General features: G+C 46.6%; 1 protein-coding gene across 1 annotated transcript in view; it reads left to right on the top strand.

Annotated features, from left to right (window-relative positions):
• Positions 1-9883: 9883 nt before the first annotated feature.
• The window catches only part of ADRA1B (adrenoceptor alpha 1B), a 49771-nt gene continuing 34973 nt past the window's right edge, over positions 9884-24681 (top strand). Inside the window, exon 1 of the mRNA XM_023754076.1 lies at positions 9884-11223. Coding sequence (XP_023609844.1) covers positions 10275-11223 — 949 coding nt within the window. The 5' untranslated portion in view covers positions 9884-10274. The remainder of the gene's footprint in view (positions 11224-24681) is intronic.

The following is a 24681-nucleotide window of genomic DNA, read 5'->3' as shown; positions in this document are numbered from 1 at the left end:
TTGCTTGTGAATTAGCACAATGCCTGATGCATGACTGCACTCAGTCAGTCACAGTTAGTTAAAATAGGGCCTGGGCAGAGACAGTGCCTACCTCTCAATGGAGAGCACTCCAAAAGGCAGGGTAGATATTTGGAGGCCCTTCCAGGAACTTGTAATTCACAGCATGCAGCTAACTGCCATTATACCAGGCTGCTCCTATCTAGAAGTTTTCACAAAATCTTCCCCAAACTCCACCCCCAAGCACTTACCAGGGCAGTCCCCCAAGAGACAGAAAAACCAAGGCTCCTCCTTTTACACCCTTCATCTTTTCCGGACTCCCAAATCTGCCAGTTTGGCGTCCAGTAAACATCTGTGAAACGCTGGGCATTTCCTGTCCCAGCATTCCTCAGTACACGAAGGAGATGGGCAAAGAAAACTGCCTTTCTCACCCTCTGCCCTCTTTTTTCATGCCCATGGGCCCCACAATAATGTACACACCAGTTCCCAAGCATATCCACCCCCATCCTGCGTCCTACCCTGTCATCTCTGCCAGAGAAGAGATGAGAAGGCACAAGTCACCCTCTGACATCACTTACTTGCCTTGCTCCCCAGGGCCCTAGTCTGTCCTCTCTGAAGCTGGGCTCTAACACTTTATCCAGATACCATTTTTAGATGCCCCCAAGGAAAAAGGTTCCACCACTTCCTGTAGACCTTACTGAACTTGGTGGCTGCCACAAGTGAAATCCTCCAAAAGAGTTGGATGGTTTGGTTCAGAGGGCCACAAGAGAGGAAGAAGAGGAAGTATGGAGAAATTTGAGACCAGCGTCATGTATTTTGTTTCCTTATTTAACTTGCATCCGTGTTCAATGTCTCACACAATTCTCCATGCATCCTCAGATGCACATTCTGTTATTCATCCTAGACCACAAACTCCAAAAGGACATTCACTTTATTCAGTTCAAGTTCTACTGCATGATGAATGGGGAACAGTGGGTTAGTTCTGTTGCCCAAGACTGAAAGAGGTGACACCAAGATGCAATTAGCAGGAGAGAGGCCCATCAAACAAAAATAAGAAGTAACAGGGTGAATATCAAGTCATCAAGGGGCCTGTTAGGAACTTGGCAATGAGGAAGTCCCTGTCAGAAATTCAGGAAAAGGGTGGAGTAAAGCCATGTGCCCATAGCTTTCAGTAGGTTCTCAATAAGATCTAGAACCTAAAAAGGTAAAAAACCACTGGTAAGGAGTAGTCCTTTCCCTCATGAAATGTGGAGTGGGAGGGTTTAGATTAATGCATATAAAATCACAGAGGACATCAATACAATAACAGTAGCTATTTGGGGTTGAATGTTTTTTTATGAGCCAGATCCCAGCCTAAGCATTACAGGCTCCTTTAATTGTCACAATCACCTTGTATGTGCCTTATCTCAAGAAAATAGAATGCATTGTCCCCAGGTCTGAAAGAGTTTATGTAGCTTGCCCATGATCATACATCTGGTCAACTAAAGCTATAATTCAAATGCAAAACCTGCTCCAGACTGTGGAAATGGGTGACAGCAAAAAAAGGGGAAAAAAATCACATTGGTGGAATCAAAATCCCAGGATACTGACACTGGCTCTGCCTTAGGCAAATCCCTCCCCCTTTCTGAGCCTTTGTGTCCCCACATGTGAAATAAGAGGGATGGACTAGCCCAGCGGTTCTCAACCTGTGGGTCGCGACCCCTTTGGGAGTCGAACGACCCTTTCACAGGGGTCGCCTAAGACCATCGGAAAACACTTATATAATTACATATTGTTTTTGTGATTAATCACTATGCTTTAATTATGTTCAATTTGTAACAATGAAAATATATCCTGCATATCAGATATTTACATTACGATTCATAACAGTAGCAAAATTACAGTTATGAAGTAGCAACGAAAAAATTTTACGGTTGGGGGTCACCACAACATGAGGAACTGTATTAAAGGGTCGCGGCATTAGGAAGGTTGAGAACCACTGGACTAGCCCAAAGTCAACAAAGGATTTCTATGAAGGGTTAGAGAACAAATACTTTAGGCTTTGCAGGGCATAGGGCCTCTGTTGCAGCCACTCAACTCTGTCATTGTAGCATGAAAAAGCACCCATAGACAATGTGCAAGCAAATGGGTGTGGTGTTCCAATAAAACTTTATTTACCAAAAAATAAATAAATAAACAAACAAACAGGCACAAGCCTGGATTTGTTCCAAGGACTATAGTTTGCTGAGCCCTAGACTAGACGGTCTCTAGGGTCCTTCTGATTCTGACATTTCTCAAGTCCATAATCCTAACTACAACAGTGTAGCCTTCAAAAGTCAGCTGTAAAGAGCCTATTGCCATAAGTTTTGTTTTGTTATGTCTTACTTTAACCTTTAATGGTTTCAACAGTGTGATTAGAAAGTACATTCTGGCAGCAGCAATACAGAGGCAGCTTGGGAGAGTTTTAGTGCCAGTAAAATCTCCATCAGCTCCCTGCCCTCAGTCTTTGATATGGACAAAGACATCTGTCTCGTGGAGAGCATGCTGCAGACACTACTGCCCACCCAGCTCCAAACCAGATCACAGCCTAGAGACCCTTCCTAGATCAATTTTGGGGTCACCACAGATTCCTGGGCAAAGTGATGGACAAAGTCCATGACCATAAAGAGACAGCCAGAGTCATTCAAGAAAACGGCACACTCTCCCTCCTGGCCCTCGACTGTACAGCACCACGGGTTGGTGTGGGCAACCTATTTATCTTGTCCCACCCACCAGAGGAGCTGCTGGGGCCCAAGGGAGAATAGACCCCTTCTCCCACTCCTGAGTTAGCAGGTTTTTCACATTCCACACTCCTGTGCCCTCACACCCCAGACCTCCAACTCAGGGCTCTTCCCAAACATGTGACATGAATTCAGCCCTTGGATGACTTGGCAATTAATCCTCACCAGCCTGCTGCAAAGGGATACTCCTGAGTTCTCTACCTTCCCAGGAAGGCTGTGCAATGAGAATTCCTGAGTTGAGGGAATCTGTGCTCAACAAAAATTGACAAATTGTCATTACCAGAGGGAACTGAAATCCCTCACGCCCAGGATCCTCTGACCTGCTGCCTTTGGAGGTGGAGGAAACGCCTGAAGTGTCCCCTGCCCTGGAGAAAGGGTGCTCCTCAGCCTCCCTTCACGACCCCCGTGTAGCTGGAGCAGATGCCTCGCACCTCCTCTTTTTTCATTTTCAGCCTCATTCACTGAGTGCTTTGTATTCCAGCTGTGCTGGCTAACCCCTGTGGCCTTGGGCAACTATTCTCAGACTCAGTTTCCTCATCTATAAATGTTGATAATAATAGCATCTACCTCATAATATTATTATGAGGATTAAATCAGATCATGGCCATAAGGCATTTGGGGCACAATGCCTAGCACCTAGCCAACACTTAATAACCCTTAGCTGATATTATTACTATTACTCTGTGCTGGGCACGTGACACACATTATTGCATTTAATCCTCACCTCAACCCTATGAGGCAGGGACTATTTCGATCTTCATTTTACAGATGAGGCAAGTGGGGCTCCGAGTGATTAGATAGATGACTTGCCCAAGGACACACAGCTAATAAATTAGTAGAACTGGAACATAAATCTAGGTCTGTTGGATGCCAAAGTTCAGGCTCTTAATCACTTTACTCTCCTGCCCAAGGTCACATTAGTAGCTATTAAATGAGGGAGGCGGGATTAGATTCCAAGTCGGCTCTCAAATTCTCAGCAGACCGGGTGTTGGCCAGGAAGCCCGACCTGAGCAGCTCCTCGGCAGGACCTTCTCGCCTGGCCAGCTCTGCCTTGCCGTCCGCTCCCTGACCTCTGCCTCGCTCAGGAACCTGATCACATTCTGTCTTCTGCTGTAATTTCCTTCAAGGCGAACACTGAACCTTCTGCTGCCTTTTTTTTTTTTAAATCTCAGTCTGGTGCAGAGAGAGGGATGAAGCTTTGGAGCCTGACAATAATGCTCTGAATACCAATGCTGCTTACTCACTGAATAAGCTTGGCCATGTCACAGAACCTCTCCGAGCCTCAGTTTCCTCATTTGTAAAATGGGGGTAATTCCTGCTTTTCATTGTTGCGAAGATTTGCATAAATGCACACAGAGTACCTACCTAGCACAGTGCCTGGCACATAGAAGGTACTCTGTGAAGGGTGCTCTCCCATCTTATTCATTGCCCATGGCACCTAGATCAGTGCTAAGCTATTCGTTTGATTTAATCTTTGATTCACCCACAGCACCTTTCATGGTGCCTGACACAGGGTAGATGCCCCTATATATAGCTGCTTGAATGCAAAACTGAAGAGAGCTGGAGAGGGAGAACCATGCAAAACTGCATGATCCCATGTGAGAGCTCTCCTCCCATAGACCCTCGAAGCAGATCTCTGAGTCTCCCATTGCCTTGGTCTCCACAGAGGTCAAACTCAGTGGCAGCTTCACCTAGAGGGCTCCCAGAAATCGGAGTTTGCAACATCAGAGGATTCTAATGTAATCACCGATAATGAAAAGGTTCTTCTTCCCCAAGCCTCGAGTGAGTCAGAGCTCTGTGCTTGGCTTTGCCCCAGGGAGTACCGAGAAAATAAAATAGCGTCTGTATCCTCATGACACCTAAACAAACGGTCAATTCCATCGGTCAGATATCAGCCAGGAGGGTTAAGAGGCATCTCCAAGGAAGAGAGGGGAGGAACAGCAAGGAAAGGACCATTAGCTTCAGTGGGGTCCTGGTACATGGCTGCTATTAAAGCTAATACCGGTCTGCCTTATGGTGGGATTTTTGTTTTGTCTTCATGAAAGACACTGGTAAATGACAACATGTCTGAAATCTACAAGGATTTTGAACCTCTGGATGTGGCTCAATAATCTCTTCCACATCCTGACACTTGAATGAAGACATAAGGTCTCATCTAGGTAACACACTTTTCTCTTTTCAAAACAAGTATAAACCAACTCTGAATCTCAGATTTGCTCTTTTCCTTTTCCTGGCCTTTTGCCACCACAGGAAAATATCTGATAGGCTGAGTTTTCACACTGCAGCTGGTTACTGTGATTATGTAGACACAGCCTCTGTAAATTCAATGGTGTGTTGCTGGCTGTTCAATAGCTGGTGAGATTAGTTCCCAGGGAAGTGGGAAATGGGCCACCACCATCGAAATGTGGGCTCAGGGCTTGCTCTCCGTTCTGTCCTACTCTTCCTCTCCCACATCTCTGGCTTTGTGTTAATTGCCAGCTTCTGCCGACTTACTGGCATTCTCTTCCTCCTCCCACTCCCCCTTGGGAATAAACCAGTTCAAGAGAAGCACCATCATCCTTGATCTGAAGAGGAACGAAAATGGTGGGAACTGAGTGTGTGACACTGGGCTCCTACCACCATTGTGGATGAAAGGGAGAAAGGACAGCAAGGTTGCCTTCGGGGGTCACTTCACCCCAGCAAGGGAAGCTGATTAGCTAGATCTAGGCCAGGGGTCCTCAAACTTTTTAAACAGGGGGCCAGTTCACTGTCCCTCAGACCGTTGGAGGGCCGGACTATAGTTTAAAAAAAAACTATGAACAAATTCCTATGCACACTGCACATATCTTATTTTGAAGTAAAAAAACAAAACGGGAACAAATACAATATTTGTATTTGCATGTGGCCCGCGGGCCGTAGTTTGAGGACCCCTGATCTAGGCGATCTGGCCCAACCCCTAGCTTCAGACAGGCAATACATAAGCCACCCAGGACCAAGGACAATCTCCCGTCTTCATAAAGACCCTTGGCACAGAGTTGTCCCGGTCTCACACCCTGCTATGTAAGTCATGAGTAGCTGTCCTGTGTGGCTTCCCTCTGGAGCAGAGGAAGGAGTGCAGCTCTGTGAGCCACGGAACCCCTGTTTGATAACCAGCTCTGCACCTGACTAGCTGTGGGAGCATACTACTTGCCACTGCCTCCTGGGCCACCTCCAAAATGAAAAATGGACAAGTGAGGGTTATAATAGTTCTTGAAGAGTGAAGTCACCATAAATCTGTGAATCTCTTATTTTAAAACTAGAGGCCTGGTGCATGAAATTCATGCATGGGTAGGGTCCCTAGGCCTGGCTGGCAATCAGGGCCAATCAGGGCCTTCCTTGCCCCCACTGCCGGCTGGGGCCTCCCTTCCTTTCACACTGCCCCCTGGTGGTCAGCACATGTCATAGCGAGCAGTCTAACTCCTGAGGGGACAATTTGCATATTAGCCTTTTATTATATAGGATATCAAAAAACAACTTAAGCCAATTTAATTAAAATAGGAAATAAATCAGTTTTCAGAGCTGTCTCTACCTCAGATATCTTAATCCAGCGGTTCTCAACCTGTGGGTCGCAACCCCTTTGGGGGTCGAATGACCCTTTCACAGGGGTCGCATAAGACCATCCGAAAACACATATATAATTACATATTGTTTTTGTGGTTAATCACTATGCTTTAATTATGTTCAGTTTGTAACAATGAAAATATATCCTGCATATCAGATATTTACATTACGATTCATAACAGTAGCAAAATTACAGTTATGAAGTAGCAACGAAAATAATTTTATGGTTGGGGGTCACCACAACATGAGGAACTGTATTAAAGGGTCGCGGCATTAGGAAGGTTGAGAACCACTGTCTTAATCTCATGGAATCCCTTGAAATTGTGTGTTTTGTGCATTTGGGAGTGCATTTTGGTGGGAAAAGATTAAAACCTTAGATGTATAATAACCACCTACCCCCCAAAATATATGTATAAAATAAATAAAAAGAAATTCAGAACCTTTCTCTAGGTTGAGGATCCTAAATGTGAATCACCCTGAGTGACTTCCTTGTTCCCTAGCCTTGAATATCAGGTTATAGTGACAGTGGGAAGCCCTAGATGCAGGCTTGTGGACAGGAGTAAAAGAAAGCGTAAGGCTTTACTTTTCAATCTCCAGCTGTGACTGCTCATTAATCTGCCACATGTGTACTGGTCATGTGACCTCAGAATATACAAACACTCTCTAAATCAGTGATGGCAAACCTTTTGAGCTCGGCGTGTCAGCATTTTGAAAAACCCTAACTTAACTCTGGTGCCGTGTCACATATAGAAATTTTTTGATATTTGCAACCATATTAAAACAAAGACTTATATATTTGATATTCATTTTATGTATTTAAATGCCATTTAACAAAGAAAAATCAACCAAAAAAATGAGTTCGTGTGTCACCTCTGACACGCGTGTCATAGGTTTGCCATCACTGCTCTAAATCATTCTTTTCTCACCAGTCAATGGAGAATGGTTATACTTCTCTCAAAGGGTTGTTGTGAAGAATATAGGAAAATTAGCACTTGGGTTGCGGCAAATGAGTTAAGTCGGCTCGCGTGAATTGCGCGTACTCCGCGGGAGCCGTCTTAAAACTCGGTTCATATAGATTTGCGGTGGAGTGCGGGAAACGTGTAAACTCGGGCCGATTGTAACTACGTATTACCAAATATTTCATTTCAATCGAACCCATACTTCAAAAGATATAGGCATTTTAACACGCCATCTTATATTTTGGCGGGAAATTCACCTGACACCGTAGTGTTAGTAAGTGCTTGGCTATCAGTAAGAGCTCAATAAATGTGGGTTCCCTCCCACATGAGTAGCTCAGGGTCCCAAAATTGACTACTTGGAAGACTGTGCCTTCTATAACAATCAATCCACCCCCTATCTCAAATTTACATTGGTACAGTCCTGTGAAAAACCATATGGAAGTGCCTCAAAAAATTAAAAACAGAATTACCATATGATCCAACAATCCCACTTCTGGGTATATGTCCAAAACAAATGAAAATAGGAACTCAGAGCTGTACTCCATGTTCATTGCATCATTATTCACAATAGCCAAGATATGGAAACAACCTAAGTGTTCATCAGCTGATGGATGGATAAAGAAGATGTGGTGTATATATACTGTGAAATTTCATTCAGCCATGAAAGAAGGAAACCCTGCCATTTGCAACAACATAGATGAAACTTGAGGGCATTATGCTAAATAAAATAAGTTAGACCCCAAAAGAGACATGCTGATGATATCACCTATATGTAGAATCTAAAAAAGCTGAGCTCATAGAAACAGAGAATTGAGTGGTGGTTACCAGGGGTTGGGAGAGTAGGATGGGAAGATGTTGGTCAAAGGGTACAAACTTCCAGTTATAAGATGAATAAGATCTGGGTATCTAATGTGATTATAGTTAATAATACTGTACTATATACTTGCAAGTTGCTAGGAGAGTAGATCTTAAAAGTTCTCACCACAAAAAGAAATGGTAATTATGTGATGTGATGGAGGTGTTAGCTAACACTGTAATGTCAATCATTTTGCAATTTATAAGTATATCAAATCAACATGTTATATACCTTAAATTTACACAATGTTATATGTCAATTATATCTCAATAAATTTTGAGGGAGAAAAGCCACCCCCTAATTTGCTTCTGGGAGAAAGGTGTGACACAGCAGCTAAGTGTCAACTTGGCATAGACTCAACATTGGGTTCAGTTCCCAGCTTCTCTGCTTGATGGCTGTGTGGACTTGGGCAGAGTTAAACTTTACTGTATCTTGGTGTCCCATTCACAAAATGGAAAGGATAATGCGAATAGCCTTTCATATGCAAAGAGTACTTAGCATACTGATTGGGACATACTAAGTATTGGATAATTGTTCATTAGCATAAGGCTCTCCCTCAGCATCTTTGGCCTCATCCCTTCTCTCCTAAGTACCATTCGCCCACCTTTGGGAGTGTGTCCCTATAGCTGAATGTCCAACATGGATAATGGGCAGAAAGGGGGGGGGCGGGACCAACAACTAGATTCCCCAAGTCCCGTCCCCTGATGCCAAGAGGTCTCTAACCCCCACCATCACCATCCTCACCCCCAGATAGCCCACTAGCTTGTTCCTCATTTCTTTCAGGTCTTGACTCAAATACCATTTCAGTGACATCCTGAGCACCCATTCAGAATTTCAAATGCCACCCCCCTACACACACCCTATTCCATTTCCCCCCTCCTTGCCATATTTTCTCCATGATATCTGTCAGCATAGGACACCCCTCACAATTTGCTTATTTTTTAATGACTGTCTCCTCCCACTAGAATGTAAGCTCCTGGGGGGGGGGGGGCAGGGGTCTTTGTCTATGTCCACAGTGCCTAGAACAGAACCCAGGGCAGGCCAGGGGCACTTAGTTAACAATCTGTTGAATGAAGGAGTGAGTGTCTGAGTGAATAAGTGAATGAATGGATGAATGAATGAAGAGAAGCCTTTTTATTTTTATGGAGAGGTAAAGGATGGAGGTTGGTCTCAGATCTGACTCAAGTCCTTCCCACCTGCCTAACCTAGGCATTCTTCCTCTTTTAGGTGCCACACAAGTTGCATATCCCCCTAATTCTGGGGGTTGACTCCAGACGCCATCCTATTAGAGGTAAGCACCCCCACCCCACTTTTTTAAATGAGGAGTAAATAGGAGGGAAAAGAACCTCAGCGGGCCACCTCGGGTTGGGGGCGTAGTGGGATTCCCACGCTCAAGTCGTGGTTTTTGCCCACCCCCTCATCCCCACCCCCACTCACACACATCAGCTTCCGCGCGGGGGGGGGAAGGACGGGGGGGGGGTCTCCACCCCTATGGGTGGTTTCAGCCCCACTCCGTAGGCTGAGCGGCATTGTCAATCTTCAGGCTTCCCGCGGGAGCGGGAGAGGACGGGGCGGGGGGGGCACAGCTAGCTAACCAGGGTGGCGGCGTCGGGGCTGCGGGCGCCTTCGCTGGACCCGCATTGCCCCCTAGTGCCGCACGGAGTCAGGGCGCCGGGCTCCCCCGCCTGATGTCACCAGCGTGCAGTCAGCCCAGAGGCGGCTCATTGAAAGCGGACCCTCCTCGGTGCTGGCTGGGCGGAGACGCTGCTGCCCGCAGACCCGCAGCGGGCGAGCCCGCCAGGAGCCCGGCGCCCCCCGCCCGCACCCCACCTCCCGCTGCTCTGCTCCCTCGCGAGCCGGCCGGCGCGCCTGACGTGGACCATTAACTTGGAGCTGCCGCCTCTCCCCTCTCTCCTCCTCCCTCTGACAGGCACAGGCGAGCGAACGAGCAGCGCGGTGCAGGAGACGCACTGCCGGCTGCTGGGGGAGATGCCTCCTCGCCAGGAGGGCGCCTCTGGGAAGAAGCCCACCGTGGGGGAGGCAAAGTTTCAGGGCAGCTGAGGAGCCTTCCCCACAGCCCTTCCAGCCCTGTCCACCCGCTGGCTATGGAGGGCGGACTCTAAGATGAATCCCGACCTGGACACCGGCCACAACACATCAGCACCTGCCCACTGGGGAGAGTTGAAAAATGCCAACTTCACTGGCCCCAACCAGACCTCCAACAACTCCAGACTGCCCCAGCTGGATATCACCAGGGCCATCTCCGTGGGCATGGTGCTTGGCGCCTTCATCATCTTTGCCATCGTAGGCAACATCTTAGTCATCTTGTCTGTGGCCTGCAACCGTCACCTGCGGACACCCACCAACTACTTCATCGTCAACCTGGCCATCGCCGACCTGCTGCTAAGCTTCACCGTCCTGCCCTTCTCGGCTGCCCTGGAGGTGCTGGGCTACTGGGTGCTGGGCCGGATCTTCTGCGACATCTGGGCCGCCGTGGACGTCCTGTGCTGCACCGCCTCCATCCTGAGCCTGTGCGCCATCTCCATCGATCGCTACATCGGGGTGCGCCATTCTCTGCAGTACCCCACGCTTGTCACCCGGAGGAAGGCCATCTTGGCGCTCCTCAGTGTCTGGGTCTTGTCCACAGTCATCTCCATCGGGCCTCTCCTTGGGTGGAAGGAGCCAGCACCCAACGATGACAAGGAATGCGGGGTCACCGAAGAACCCTTCTACGCCCTCTTCTCCTCGCTGGGCTCCTTCTACATCCCTCTGGCTGTCATTCTGGTCATGTACTGCCGGGTCTACATAGTTGCCAAGAGGACCACCAAGAACCTGGAGGCCGGAGTCATGAGGGAGATGTCCAACTCCAAGGAGCTGACCCTGAGGATCCACTCCAAGAACTTTCACGAGGACACCCTCAGCAGTACCAAGGCCAAGGGCCACAACCCCAGGAGTTCCATAGCTGTCAAACTGTTTAAGTTCTCCAGGGAAAAGAAAGCAGCCAAGACCTTGGGCATAGTGGTCGGGATGTTCATCTTGTGTTGGCTACCCTTCTTCATCGCTCTACCACTTGGTAAGTTGGGGGCTTGGTGGAGGGGCCGGGGGCATTTTCTGATCTTGGCTTTACTGATGAGCTTATTGTAAAGTTTTTTTCTGTGGTTTTTTGGGGGGTTTTTTAGTGTGTGTTTTTTTCAGTTTGTGTGTGTTTGGAGATTAGAGAATACTGTTTGTTCTGCAAAGGCTTTGCAGATTGGATAGCTGGCTAAGAACCAACTCAGGTGTTAGTAGAACACGCTAAGTCGCTTGAAATAGAACCACAGGAGGAAAATCTGGTATGCAGAATAATTCATTCAACAGCCTCAGTTTAATAATTAAAAAGGCCACTGGACTTGAACATCACACCAGCGTTATTTCAGTAGTAATCATGTGTCAGCTAAGGCAGCCTCACGAATGCAGCATACAAAGTAGTTTGTAGTTACCGCAGACATGACACTGGAGAGCAGGGAGACAGCTCGTACACAGAAAGGCGGTTTCATTCAGCATTTCCAGGGCTCTTTGCAGAGATCCCCACGCTGCTCAAGAGCTTTGCAGAGACTGCGTGCTCCCCTCCTCCCTGCACGGCTTGCTATCACCTCAGTGCACTCCCTTCATTATGAGTTAATAAGAGCATTTTACAGTCACACAGCCCCAACTTACCTTTAAGTTATCTAAAGCCTGAGATTTGAAAGAGAAGGGAGATGACCTGAGGATCACATATTCTCAGTTTTCACCAAAAAATGTTCCTAACTCTGGTGATTTATATGAAATGACCAGAATTAAATTATAGTCGCCCCTCACCATTAGCTGCCAGACACCAAATCCTGCTAGGATGAAATTGAGTCCTTCCCCTCCTATAAAAACATGTCCATCTTTTTTTTTTTTTGGTTGGTGGTCCTACTGAGTTATTCAAAGGCTACCTGACTGATTTCTTCTCAGGAAGAAGAGGTCTGGTTAAGTGGCAAACCTAGAGGATAGTGTGACATGCTGTCCACATGGGCTGGGAAACACTTGTCCCTCCTCTGAGGCACGGATCTGCTTTGATTTCTTCTATCTCTGGGGGACGCTCCAGAAAAATGAATGGAGGGAGGCGATCACGGCAAAGTCATGTGCCGTGGTATCAGAAAACGTAGCAGCTGCTGTGTGACATGGACCACACATGCCTGCAGTCACACCAGGGGCTCAGTTAGAACCCTACACGACCAAATTCCACCAGAAACTACGATTCTGAAGACATGCTGCTTTAAGAGAAAGAGGCAAATGGAAAGAAAGCAAACTGGTATCAGGAGTTTCCCTTTAAGAAAGATAAAGGAAAAAGGCTGTTTAACCTACTCTCCACGTTATCATTTCTAAACCCGGCTAATGCCCGTCATGAATGGTTTCAGTGTGTTAAGTGGAAAGGGTTAAGCTCCGCCCGCCCCAACCCTGAGTGATCACATCCCACTGCAGAGAAGCTTTCTTTTCTTTCCCAAGGTCTCAAGGTCCTTTTGCAGGCTTGTCAGGTTGAAGTGGATGACAGTTCACACTGCATTGGGCCATCCAAAGCTCCTACTTGTATGTGGAAGTGATTTGGCCACGTATCATTCGCTAAGTGACCTTGGGCAAAGACAGCTCTTCTGCGAGCCTCAGTTTCTTCATCTGCAAAATAGACCTGTTTACAATTTGCTCCATGGGGTTTACACTAATGCATGGAAAGGATTTAATGCAGTGTCTGGTGCACAGCAAATGCTCAAGGAAAGTTAGCTATTAGTACTACAAACCTAACCCAAGTCACCCCTCAGCTATAACTGTGTATTTCCTCCTTCTCTACTCATTTGCCAATCCCCACACCTGTTACTAAAGGCTCAGAAGAGAACTGGGCCTTTCTTCCTTCTGCTCCTGCCCACTGGCAGGCAGAGGCTACGACCAGGGTATCCTCAGGAAGGAGCAGGCCCCAGCGGGATGCAGGGATGGATCAAAGGGGCAGGCACTCACAGTAGGGGGCAAGGGAAACAGCTCCAAATAGGTGAAGAGGCTGCCAGCATGTTGGAATGCTTTGGGAGTCAGGAGGAGTCTGGTTTTTCATGCTTTGCTCTGAGGATCAGGGGCCATCTAGTTTTCATGTGAGTTTTGCCATCAATTAGATCTGTGACCTTAGGCTTGTTGCTTTACCTCTGTGGGCTTCAGAGCTCACTTTCAAAGAACCACGGGGTTCTAGATGAAGGGCTTGCAAACTCTAATAAGGATCAGAATCACCCGTGGAACCTGATAAAACATTCAGCTTCTTAGGCCTAACCCACAGACACTCTGACTCAGTAGATCAGATGGATCCCAGGAGTCCACGTGGTGATTCTGAAAAGGTGGCCTGCTGATCAGAGCCACTGCTGGGGCCCTTGTCCAGCCTGCTGGAGGCCATGGTTTTACACAGTGTAAAGTCTGGTCATTCCCCAGCCACACGGTGATGCAGGATGATGTGGCTTCTCTCTGGGCCCTGCTCTTCAGGACCACCCTCAGTTTCTTCTCACTCCCACCCTCCCCACTTTCCCCCTTTCTGTTGATGCCTTTCTGAGACCTTATCGCCATAACAGCTTCCACATCACAAAAAGTGAGACGTTCTTGCCACCATAATGCTCTCAAAGCTCCTTTCTCCTATCCTTGCCATGAAAACTTTCTGACCATCCATGCCATCATCTCCCAGAGATGTCCCAGTGAGCTGCCCCTGAACTGACCCCACCCACATCCTCTCCCCTGGCCCCCTCGCCTTAGCAGATGAGGAATATGGACTCCAGGCTTTGGGTTTGGAAGGTACACAGAGCTTCAGATAGAGAAGGTGCTTAATTAACATGTTCTTAATAATTCAGCAAGAGCATCCGAGCAAACCCTAGATGTGGGTTTCTACTTCCTCTGAGTTCAAATAAAACCCAAATAAGAGTAGCATGATGTGGAACAATAACTCCTTTGGAATATGAAGAAGGTTCCAAATTCTAAATTTTCCATGAAAGGCTTTCTACTCATAAGGAGAGAAAGCAGATCTGAGAAGACAGTGGTTGGCAAACACAAGTGCAGGTAGGAGTAACTTCCACTTGGCGATAGGAGCCTGGATGGCAGGAGATTTCCATAGCTGTGTTTGTCTTCTCCGTGGGGGAGGAGGGTTGCTATTCCTCTTGGGAAAGAGGGAAAATAGCCATGCCCCCTGCAGGGTCCTAGTTAGGAGCCCCATTTGTTTACCTTCCTCCCTTATTTTTATTTTTGGAAGCAGGGTTGGGCTGCCTCTCATCTCCTGCGGAGCCCTCCCCACCTGTAACACCCTCCAACCTCTTCCCCACCCTTTCCCTGTGGCCTCAGACCAAGTAGGGCCAGGGACCAGCTCTCACTTACTCTGGAGCAGGGATGGACTCCACCAAACAAGGACCTCTTTATTTGGTCCCTGGAATCAGGCCATGGAGGGACAGGAAATAATTGGAATATAATAGAGCAGCATTTCTACTCATTTGGGTCATGTGCAAGATGTCCAAGGAATCTTCACCTGCCCAGTATTATAATGAAGGTCAGCTCCCACCTGCCTGGGGAAGGCCTGGTCAGGGTCTCAAGAAGTGACTGGGCTATTGAGGGAAGTGCATTGCATTGCGGGGAAGGCTGGGATGGGGAGGGGGTAGCAGGAAGTGCTGGGCAGCCAACTAGTAGCTGGGCTTAGTGTGTTGTTTAGAAAACACTGGAACCTTGCCTTGCTCCAAATCTTTCTTCCATCTTTTAAAATGCTGAAAGGCCCCAGGAAGCCCTTATTGAACTAACTGCTTTCCCCTCTAAATAAATGAAGGTTCATTTCAAAGAAGCAGTTGTGCTCTCTATAGTACTGGAACCAAATAGGAATTCCTCTCGCCATTGATTTGTTTCTCCAGTCCTCTCATTCCAAGTGGGGCTGATGAATCCCCACCTCCCACAGGAGCATAAGGGAGGGTGAGGGTCTCAGAGATGACTCAGGACAGAGCCACCCCCACAAACACACACTAATCCTCCAGCTCAGAGGTTTCAAAGCACAAGGATTTAAGATGCTCACAAGAAAAGCAGTTGATTTGAGTTAGGAGAAATTTTCACACACAGGAACCCTTCCTGCAAGAGGGAAATCCTACAGAAGGAAAATACATTTGACCATTAATGAAATCATTAATAAAGACTTTCTAAAGCACCTACTGGGTACCAAACACTATATTAATTACTGGGTTGTTGGGCCAAAAATAAACATGGCTTCTGCCTGCAGGAGGCTTATAGCCTAGAGATCATACTAACATGGGACACATCTTATAAGCCAGACATTCTGCTAGGCCCTCAACAGACATTATCTCATTAATCCTGATTGGGGAGAGTAATTGCTCCCTCTCTACAGAGGAACATACTGAAGCTCAGAGAGTTTGGTCTTCCTGCTCAGGGTCACACAGCAAGTACCTGATGGCGCCAAGAGTTGAATCCAGGTCTGTCAGAGCAGGTACATACCTGTTCCACTGCACCCAGATGTCTGGCCTTTCTGCTCTGTGGTTCCAACCTACTCTCATAGCAATTGGTCTCCAGGAAACCCAGAGCCACCTGTCAAAAGTGGGTTCTTGTACTTCTGTACAAAGCCCTACGTTTCTCCTACTCCTCACTCACTCCTGAAAAAAGGATGCACCCATAAAATATCAGGGAAGTTCATCCAACATTCTAGAGTATCTAGCTAGATTTTCTGCACACCTCCTGCACTGTATAGGATGTGAGTGTCTCAAGGTTGGGCCTTTCATCACCCCAGCCCGAAGGAAAAAGTGGGGCCTTGCTCTTCCTCTAGGGTTCTAGCTCTACATATTTAATCATCCATTCATTCATTCATTCATTTCACTGACTAAGTATATATTTATTGCATGCCCACTATTGTGATAAGTGACTTAAAGAAAGGGGGTGAGATGCTATTAGAAGTCTATAATGGGAATCAGTATATCATAGGGGTCCCTGAGTGACATTTAGGGAGAATCCTGGACAGTTTGGAGGAGCTAATTCAGTGAAGGGGGGAGGGGACAGGTAGAAGGGGAGGAGTGTAGGCAGAAGGAAGGGCACACCTATAATTCCTGAGGTAGGAGTTGGTAGGAAACTAACAGAGCCCAGAGAATGGAGGGGAGGCGGGTGCAATTAGAGGCTGGAGGTGTGGGCAGAGGCCAGGTCATGCAGGAAATTTTAAGCCCCATAAAAACTTCAGATTTTATCTTAAGTTGCATTGGCCACTTCTGAAGGATTTAAAGCAGACAAGAGATAGAATCTGAATTATGTCTTTAAAAAGACAACTCAGGCCAGCATGTAGAAGACAGACCAGAGACAAAGCAGTTAGGAGGCCACAATCCCAGTGAGAGCTGGTGGTGACTTAGACCAAGCTGGTGAGGTGGAAATGGAGAGAAGTAGGCAGTTCAAAGACTTGGGGATGGGTTGGTTATGATATAGGAGGGTTCGTGAGAGCAAGAAATGTGTCGAATAACCCTGAGGTTTCCGGATGGTGGAGGTACCATTTGCTGAGATGGGGAAGATAGGAAGGGGGATGGTGGGGTGAAACACAGCCAAGAGAATTCCTCCCAGGATCATCTTCAGACCCCACTCATGAGGGCCCATAAGACATCATACTAGAAATGATCTGCCAGACACACTAATGAGTTAGTGATCAGAATGTCCCAACCCAAAAGCCAGAGAGTCATGGTCAACAGCTAACTTAGCTGCTCATCAGAAACATCAGGCAAGGGGGGTCTGTTTTTAAAAGTAAAGCTTCTTGGACCACCATCTGCAGACTTATTGTATCAGAATCTCTCCTGATGGGCCTGAGAATCTTGATTTTTAACAAGTTCCTGCAGGTGAATCTTATGTAGCCAGCATGGATAACATCAGTCCCCCGCACCCGCCCCCATGCCTGGGAACCCCTGGAATCAGCACCCCATGCAGGGGCCAGAAAGCTTGATTAAGTCTCCCCTGGTACAGCCAAAAGCATCGCAATCCTGACTAGATCTTGAACTAGTCTACATGGTGGAAGGCAGGAAGGCTGGCAGGAGAGAAGGTGAATTCTTTAACCAAAGCCTCCCTGGAGAAGGGGAGGAAAATGAGCACTGTGGAAACAGCATCGTCAGTGTAGCGGGTGCTCTATTCTCACAACCCCTCTGCAGAGCAACATCCTTGTGTTTATAGGCAAGGGAACAAGAGTTCAGAGAGGTTTGGTAACTTGCCCAAGGTCACACAGCTAGTAAATGGTAAAGTCTATCAGACTCCACAGTTGGCACTTAATAAACAGTCATTATATCATTCCTTTTGTAATTACAGTGCTTCCCAAACATTTGTCTGAGGTCTGGTGCCCATGGGTGATAAAATTTTTGCTGCTCATGATGAAACAAGAAAAAAATTACAAAAATTCTGTGTTTTTCCAAATGTATTCAATATAAAATGACTGTTCTTTTATTCTATTTTGGGACACTGAAATTGCAATTTTTAATGGAACCATTATGTTTTTTTAGAAAGGATGATGATAAATGGTGGTGATAGTCATTGTGTGTGTGTTTGTTGCCTTACTTGCAAAACAAAAAGTTGGTAACTCTATTTCCCCACCAAAAAATATATTTTGAATTTTTACTATGAGTCTCCAAAAGTCCTGAAATCCTGGGAAACACCATGGTAGTTGGACACAATGAACATTTGTGGGAAGAAGCAAGGGGCAGGGTAGAAAGCAGAAAAGAAAGGAGGGAATGGATGAATGTTAGCCTCAGCTTTGCCGTGGGGTTCGTAGGACTGGGGCAGAGGGTGGGGAGGGGGAAGGTGATGTAAAGGGCCATGCTTGTCAGGTACAACAGGATGAAGGGCCATTTGTGGAGGCACCAAGTCCTGCTGGAGCAAAACAGGCCACAGCCATGCCAGCGGGTTGTGTGTAGCTGTGGTGACATCACAGATGGGCCTATTAAGATCTGTAATGCAAGAGATGCCTTTACCTGAGCATGTGCGTGGCTCATAAAAATAACTGATGACCTCCAGGCCACACTGGGAAATTGCTTTCTGCCATTTCTGCAGGGTGTTTCCACAGCCACTGTGTTCCCGACCACGTCTGATAATAATAATACTAACAGTTACCATTTATTAGGTCGGCCGCGTGTGAGGTTCATTGTGCTACACCAGGCAGGGGGTGCTTTCTATGCATTCTCTCACTCACTCTTCTCCAGAGGCCTATGAAGGGGGCACTATTATTGTCGCCATTTTATAGATGAGGAAGATGACACTCAGAGAGACTTGCCTCAGGCTACCCAGCTGATTAGTGACAGAACCTGGATTTTCTAGGACTCAGTGGTCGGCAAACTGAGGCTCGGCAAACCGCGGCTCGCAAGCCACATGCGGCTCTTTGGCCCCTTGAGTGTGGCTCTTCCACAAAATACCGGCTCTTCCACAAAATACTGACTTCTGCGCATGGGCCACGAAGTTTCAATCACACTGTACGTGCACGCCCGCACGTGGTATTTTGTGGAAGAGCCACACTCAAGGGGCCAAAGAGCTGCATGTGGCTTGCGAGCCACGGTTTGCCTACCACAGGTCTAGGTAACCAGGTAATGCTAACAGTTCATCACTAGGGATACCCTAGGTGTGGGGTTCTGAGCCCCTTTATGGAACCCCATGAAGGAACTGGGGAAACCAGAGCCTACTCTGAGGAGGAGGAAAGGAAGGGTAGGGGCTGCCTGTGGTTTGGCCACCAAGAGGCACAGTATCCTGGTGAGAACACAGAGAATATAAAAATAATTGAGTCTTCCTTCCCTAGCAAGAGAAGTCAAATTTTTTATTGTGGACTAGAGGCCCAGTGCATAAAATTCGTGCACTGGAGGAGGGGGGTCCCTCAGCCCAGCCTGCACCCTCTTGCAGTCCGGGACCCCTCGCTCCTTACCACCCGCCTGCTTGCTGCTCCTTACTGCTCAGCTCGCTGTTCCTTAGCACTGCTGCGGAGGTGGGAGAGGCTCCCGCCACTGCTGCTGCGCTCGCCAGCCAAGAGTCCGGCTTCTGGCTGAGCGGTGCTTCCCCTGTGGGAGCGCACTGACCACCAGGGGGCAGCTCTTGCATTGCATCATAGCAACCGGTCGTTCTGGTCGTTCTGCCATAACAGTTGCTTAGACTTTTATAATATAGGCTAGAGGCCTGGCAAATGAAATCGTGTGCAGGTACGGTCCCTAGGTCTAGCCTGTGATCAGGGCCATCTTGCTGCCACCTACCCCGATTCCCCTGTTCCGCCATCAGGCAATTGGGAGCCTGATGACCGGGGGAAGGACTGAGAGGTCAGCCATTGCTGCTCGCTCACCGGCCCCACCCCTGCCATGGGTCACCCTCTGTGTGTGGGGCAACTGGCAGGGCAGGTGCCTTGGCCTGGCACCACCCTGCATCCCCGCCACCCACCCCGGTTCCCATTTGCCATTAGTGATCGGAGCCTGCGAGCCAGGGGGAGGGACCAAGAGGTGGTCAGTGCACCTCATAGTGACTGGTCGAGCAGTCGTTCTGGTCATTCTGCCATTATGGTCACTGGGCTTTTATTATAATACTCCAGACTTTCTTCAGCTTCACAACTTATTAGTAATGTCACATAACACTTTTAAGATTTTTATGAAATTTGGGGAAATATCAAATTTGGAAGTCTTTTTTACAGTTTCATTTCTGTCTGCATACATTTCACCTCCATCACCCATATCCATACAGTCCCAGCACCACAGGACTCTCCTATGAGGAACCAGTCTCTGGTCCTACCACTCGATGCCACAAGGCCAGGTGAGTTGGCATCATGGACAACAGAGTATTTCTAGAAGCTGTTTGTCCACTGTGCCCTCACTCTGGCTCATGATAACCTAGTTATACAGAAAGAAAAAGTTGCAAACCACATATGTGTATTCAACAGAACCCAGATAAAATGTACCTTAACTTTCAGCTAGTTCCCCCAAATGCCCATGGCTCCTATACTAACACCCACATGAGGGGAAATCTGGCAGAGGAGGGTCAGAATGGAAGTAGATAGTGGTCCTAATAATTGCAGTTAATAGATCTTACTTTTGAAAACTTTACAAAATCATACAATCATGAGAAAACACGCTGGGTTCCCTCCCAGGACCTTGGAGGACCACATGAAGAGAGGGAGTCTGAGGCTCAGTAAGTCCCCTCATCCACACCCAACACCACAGGGATGGCTTTCTCTGGCAACCTCATGTCTGATGGACTTCCCTGTCTCCTCTCCAAACTGTGACCTTCTCATAAGCAATGACCACATTTTTCCTCACTACCTAACCCTGGTCACCAAAGCTAAAGAAATGAATGAATGCACAGCACTGTGACTTTGGCAGAATTAAGAGCATACTCTCATATAGAATTATTTGCATTTCACAAATACAGCTTGTATTTTCCTTCCCTGGTGCCTTTGTTCAGACTGTTCCTTCTGCCAGGAATGCTCTACCTGTACCCTCTGAAGATTCCAATCCTGCCTACCTATAAACCCCCAGTTCTATGGACACCTCTCTCGTGGCCTTTCCTGGTTCCTACTCCATTTCCAGGCAGTGATCACTCCTTTTATACCCTACTAGAGGCCAAGTGCATGAAATTCGTGCATGGGGGGAGTCCCCTCAGCCCAGCCTGCACCCTCTCCAATCCAGGACCCCTCAGAGGATGTCCGACTGCCGGTTTAGGCCCGATCCCCGGCAGTCGAACATCCTTCTCACAATCCTGGACTGCTAGCTCCTAATTGCCCACCTGCCTGCCTGCCTGGCCACCTCTAACTGGCCCCCCTGCTGACCTGGTTGCCCCTAACTGCCCCCCACTGCCGGTCAGGTCACCCCCAACTACCCCCTCCCTGCCGGCCTGGTCGCCCCTAACTTCCCCCCCCACTGGCCTGGTCGCCTCTTACTGCCCCCCCTGCTGGCCTTGTCACCCTTCACAGCGCCCCCTCTGGCCTGGTCACCCCACGCAGCCTGCTGTTCAGTCATTTGGTCATCCCTCACTAACCCCCCTGCCAGCCTGGTCGTAGGCAGCCATCTTGTGAGGGCATGAGGGTTAATTTGCATAGTACCTCTTTATATATGATGGTACTTGCAACAATTGTTCGAGGGGATCAGGACTGATATGCACACCTTTAACAAAGTTACCTGCCTGCAAACCTCTGGAGGGCAGGGTCCAGGTTTGACACATCTTCTTGTCCCCCCAGCCCAGAGATGTGTACCTAGGTGACTCTCGGTGAATATTGCACTTGAAGCTATAATTCAGTGTGTACCCAATTTTTGAACATCCCAGCAGTCCATCAGATAGATATCAGTGTTACTCCCATTTTATAAAAGAAAATGGGCTTAGAGGGGGTAAGTGACTTGTCCCATGCCTTGAAACCACCACCAGCCCATTGAAAGGAGCCTGAGATGGGGGAGAGAGGGAACCTGGCACCCACAGCTGCCACAATCCAGGGAAAGATTAATAACGAGAGAATAAAATGAACATCTATTTAAGGAGAAAAGATGTATGGTTTTTTGTGGGAAATAGGAGTTATTGTAAATGCTAGTTTGATGTTTTTAAATCTTCAGTTAATTTACCCTGGTTACCCTGGGATCTGAATCCGTGGTTGGCTGACCCTATATACTTAGCAAATGAGTAAATGAAGGAATGGGTCCATTTCAGCACAAGGCAATTGATGTGATCAGAATGATGAGCATCTCAGGAATGTAGTGGAGACAGAAAGAAGGGGGTCTGACACAAGAATTGTGGGGAGGAGAAGGAAGTGAGCTGTGTCTTAAGGACTTGTAAGGCTGGAATGGCTGTAGGGGGAGGGCATCTCACCCTGTCCATCACCCTCCCTCCTGGCATGACAGAGCATGAGTCAGGGCACAGTCCGCACTTGTAGGCTAGTGTTCTTAGGACTCTGTCAACAGCCCACTCGTGACCACACCTACCCGCGGCACATCGGAGCCCCCTTTGAACACTCAAATGCCCCCTCTGGTGTGAGTACACAAATTGTGCTATAAAAGTTGCACCAATAAAAAGTTCAGGCCAAAATGTTCAGAAACAGAATGTCCTAGCACATGCGAGTGGACCATTCCTCACCGAGCCCTGTTTAACTTTTTTCATAATATAGGCCCTCAGTGACTTGTTCCCCTGAAGTTGGGATGCATGTGAGGCTTGGCCTTGCACGCTTTTTGAAATTCTTTAAAATAGAGTTTCCTGTCAGGCAAACATGCATCAGTTAGAGGCTGAGCTCAGCACCCTGGCCCCAGAAGGAGGTTAACATGGGACCAAGGACAAGCCGAGCTCACCGTCATTCACAGGCATGGGCCCCAGGCATCATAGCACCAGCACAGGGCTGGGCAGGGATCCAGGGAGACAGCTGGTAGCGGGGAGGGGGAGGGGGAAGGTCCACCAACTGGAACAAAAATATTATACCTCCAATTTCTATATTCAGGCCATAAATTGCCCCTAGCATCAAGAGAAAGTGGTAGGGCCCCCTCTTTCTGCTTGCAGGTACACCCTCACTATGTCCATTTGGAACTTCTTGTCCCCAACCCTTCAGAATTGATCTTAACAAAGGGCTCCATGAGCCTCTTTGGCAATCTGGTGAAGCCCCTTTGCACAACAGACATAAAATAAGAGGTATAGGACTTCAAAGAAAACCAATTAGGTGGAACTAGTTATTATGATGTTGCAAAGGCAAATTTATTATAGAGTGAAACAGTGTTCTTCGTTACATATTAAGTAAACAAAGATCTAGTAGCAAGTCAAATAAATAACTTCTACAGTTTTGAAGTAGTGACAAGTGGAAATATTTCAAGATACCTGCAAAAAAAGTAATGTGATATCATAAATCTGATTTATATTGGTGAAAAATTCTGCTAATTCTACTATGGCTTGTAGCCTACATTCTTATTGAAGAAAATGCTAACTTTCAGCCAAAGGTTAGTTTTGGGTTGTTGTTTTGTTGTTGTTGTTTTTAAGGTAATTTTTCCCATCCAAGTTTAGGGATCCCCAGAATAAGAACCCTGCCTCCGACATTATGAAGCTGTACTACAGGCAGTAAGGTATTCTTTCTTTCTTTCTTTCTTTCTTTCTTTCTTTCTTTCTTTCTTTCTTTCTTTCTTTTTTTTTCTTTTCAAAAATACAGGGAACTTGGACTATGCCATCATGCTTTGCAACTGTTTTGCATGACTGCTTGTGGGGATTTTACTTTATTAAAATAATGCATAGATTTATTTAAATCAGAAAGAAAAAGAAAGCAATGAAAACAATTCTTCTGCCCTCCCCAAACCCAGGTCCATTGCCATTCTGCATTTATGTGGTTTTTCTCCAGAAGCAAACACTATTACCAGATTACTTGTGTGTGCTTCTAGAAACATTCTATTTACGTGTTTGTAAACATACATATGCAAGTATGTGTATATATTTGAGTGTGTATGTGTGTGGGATATGTGTATTTCCACCCTGTTTATTTTTACAAATGAGATTTTATAAGCATGACAGTGAAGGTTACATTTTATACTCAACAGCGTATCTTGGACATCACTCTCTATCAGAATGTTTAGAGTTACTGCTTTCCTTTTTGTGGCTATATAGTAATTCACTTTATGGAATATTCTATTTTACTTAACAATTTCCCAATTCATATTTTTAACCTTTTACTACTAAAACAATGTCTGTGCCCACGTATTCAGGATAAATTCATAGAAGTGGAAGCACTGGGACAAGGAATATTTGATATTTCAGGTTTAGCCTAATTATGTTCAATTTTACTAAATAAGGAATTTAAAATGTTGTAAAATGTAAAGTGGTGTTAAAATACATAGGTTAGATCTGTGTCTACCTAACTATCATTTAGAAAGATTATTCATGATATTTACATTTTTAAAAGTACTTCATAGAGTAATATGTAATCAATCTCTTCTTAAAAGCTATTAACTTAGTCACCTCAGAAGATAAAATGAAGTGAGCAAGAGTAGATTAACTTTTTCTACATACCTCCACATTATTTCATATGTTACAATGAGCAAATATTCTATTTGTGATTAAGAAAATGTGATAGAATATAAATTGAGTTCCAATAGAATTATAATGGAGACTATTACATTTTTATGATTTTTTAGAAGAAAAAAATCAAGGTCCAAGAAAGAAAAGTAGTTGTCCTTAGTCATTTTTTAAAAATATATTCTTATTGATTTCAGAGAGGAAGAGAGGGAGAGAGAAATAGAAACATCAATGATGAGAGAGAATCATTCATTGGCTGCCTCCTGCTCACCCCACACTGGGGATCTAGCCCGCAATCCGGGCATATGCCCTGACCAGGAATGAACCATGACCTCCTGGTTCATAGGTCGACTCTCAACCACTGAGCCTCTCCGGCTAGGCATCCTTAGTCATTTTTAATCTTGACACACATTTTAATATAATTTTAGTTGATTGAAACACATACACACATGTCTTGCTATGTGATCACCAGCTCTAGAACACTTGAAAATTACTTTGACCCCCTTCTTCTGCTGGG

This window comes from Myotis lucifugus, unplaced genomic scaffold (genome assembly GCF_000147115.1).
Source record: "Myotis lucifugus unplaced genomic scaffold, Myoluc2.0 scaffold_56, whole genome shotgun sequence".
Taxonomy (NCBI): domain Eukaryota; kingdom Metazoa; phylum Chordata; class Mammalia; order Chiroptera; family Vespertilionidae; genus Myotis; species Myotis lucifugus.
The sequence above is the reverse complement of the archived record's forward strand: the minus strand, read 5'-3'. Positions and strand labels throughout refer to the sequence as shown.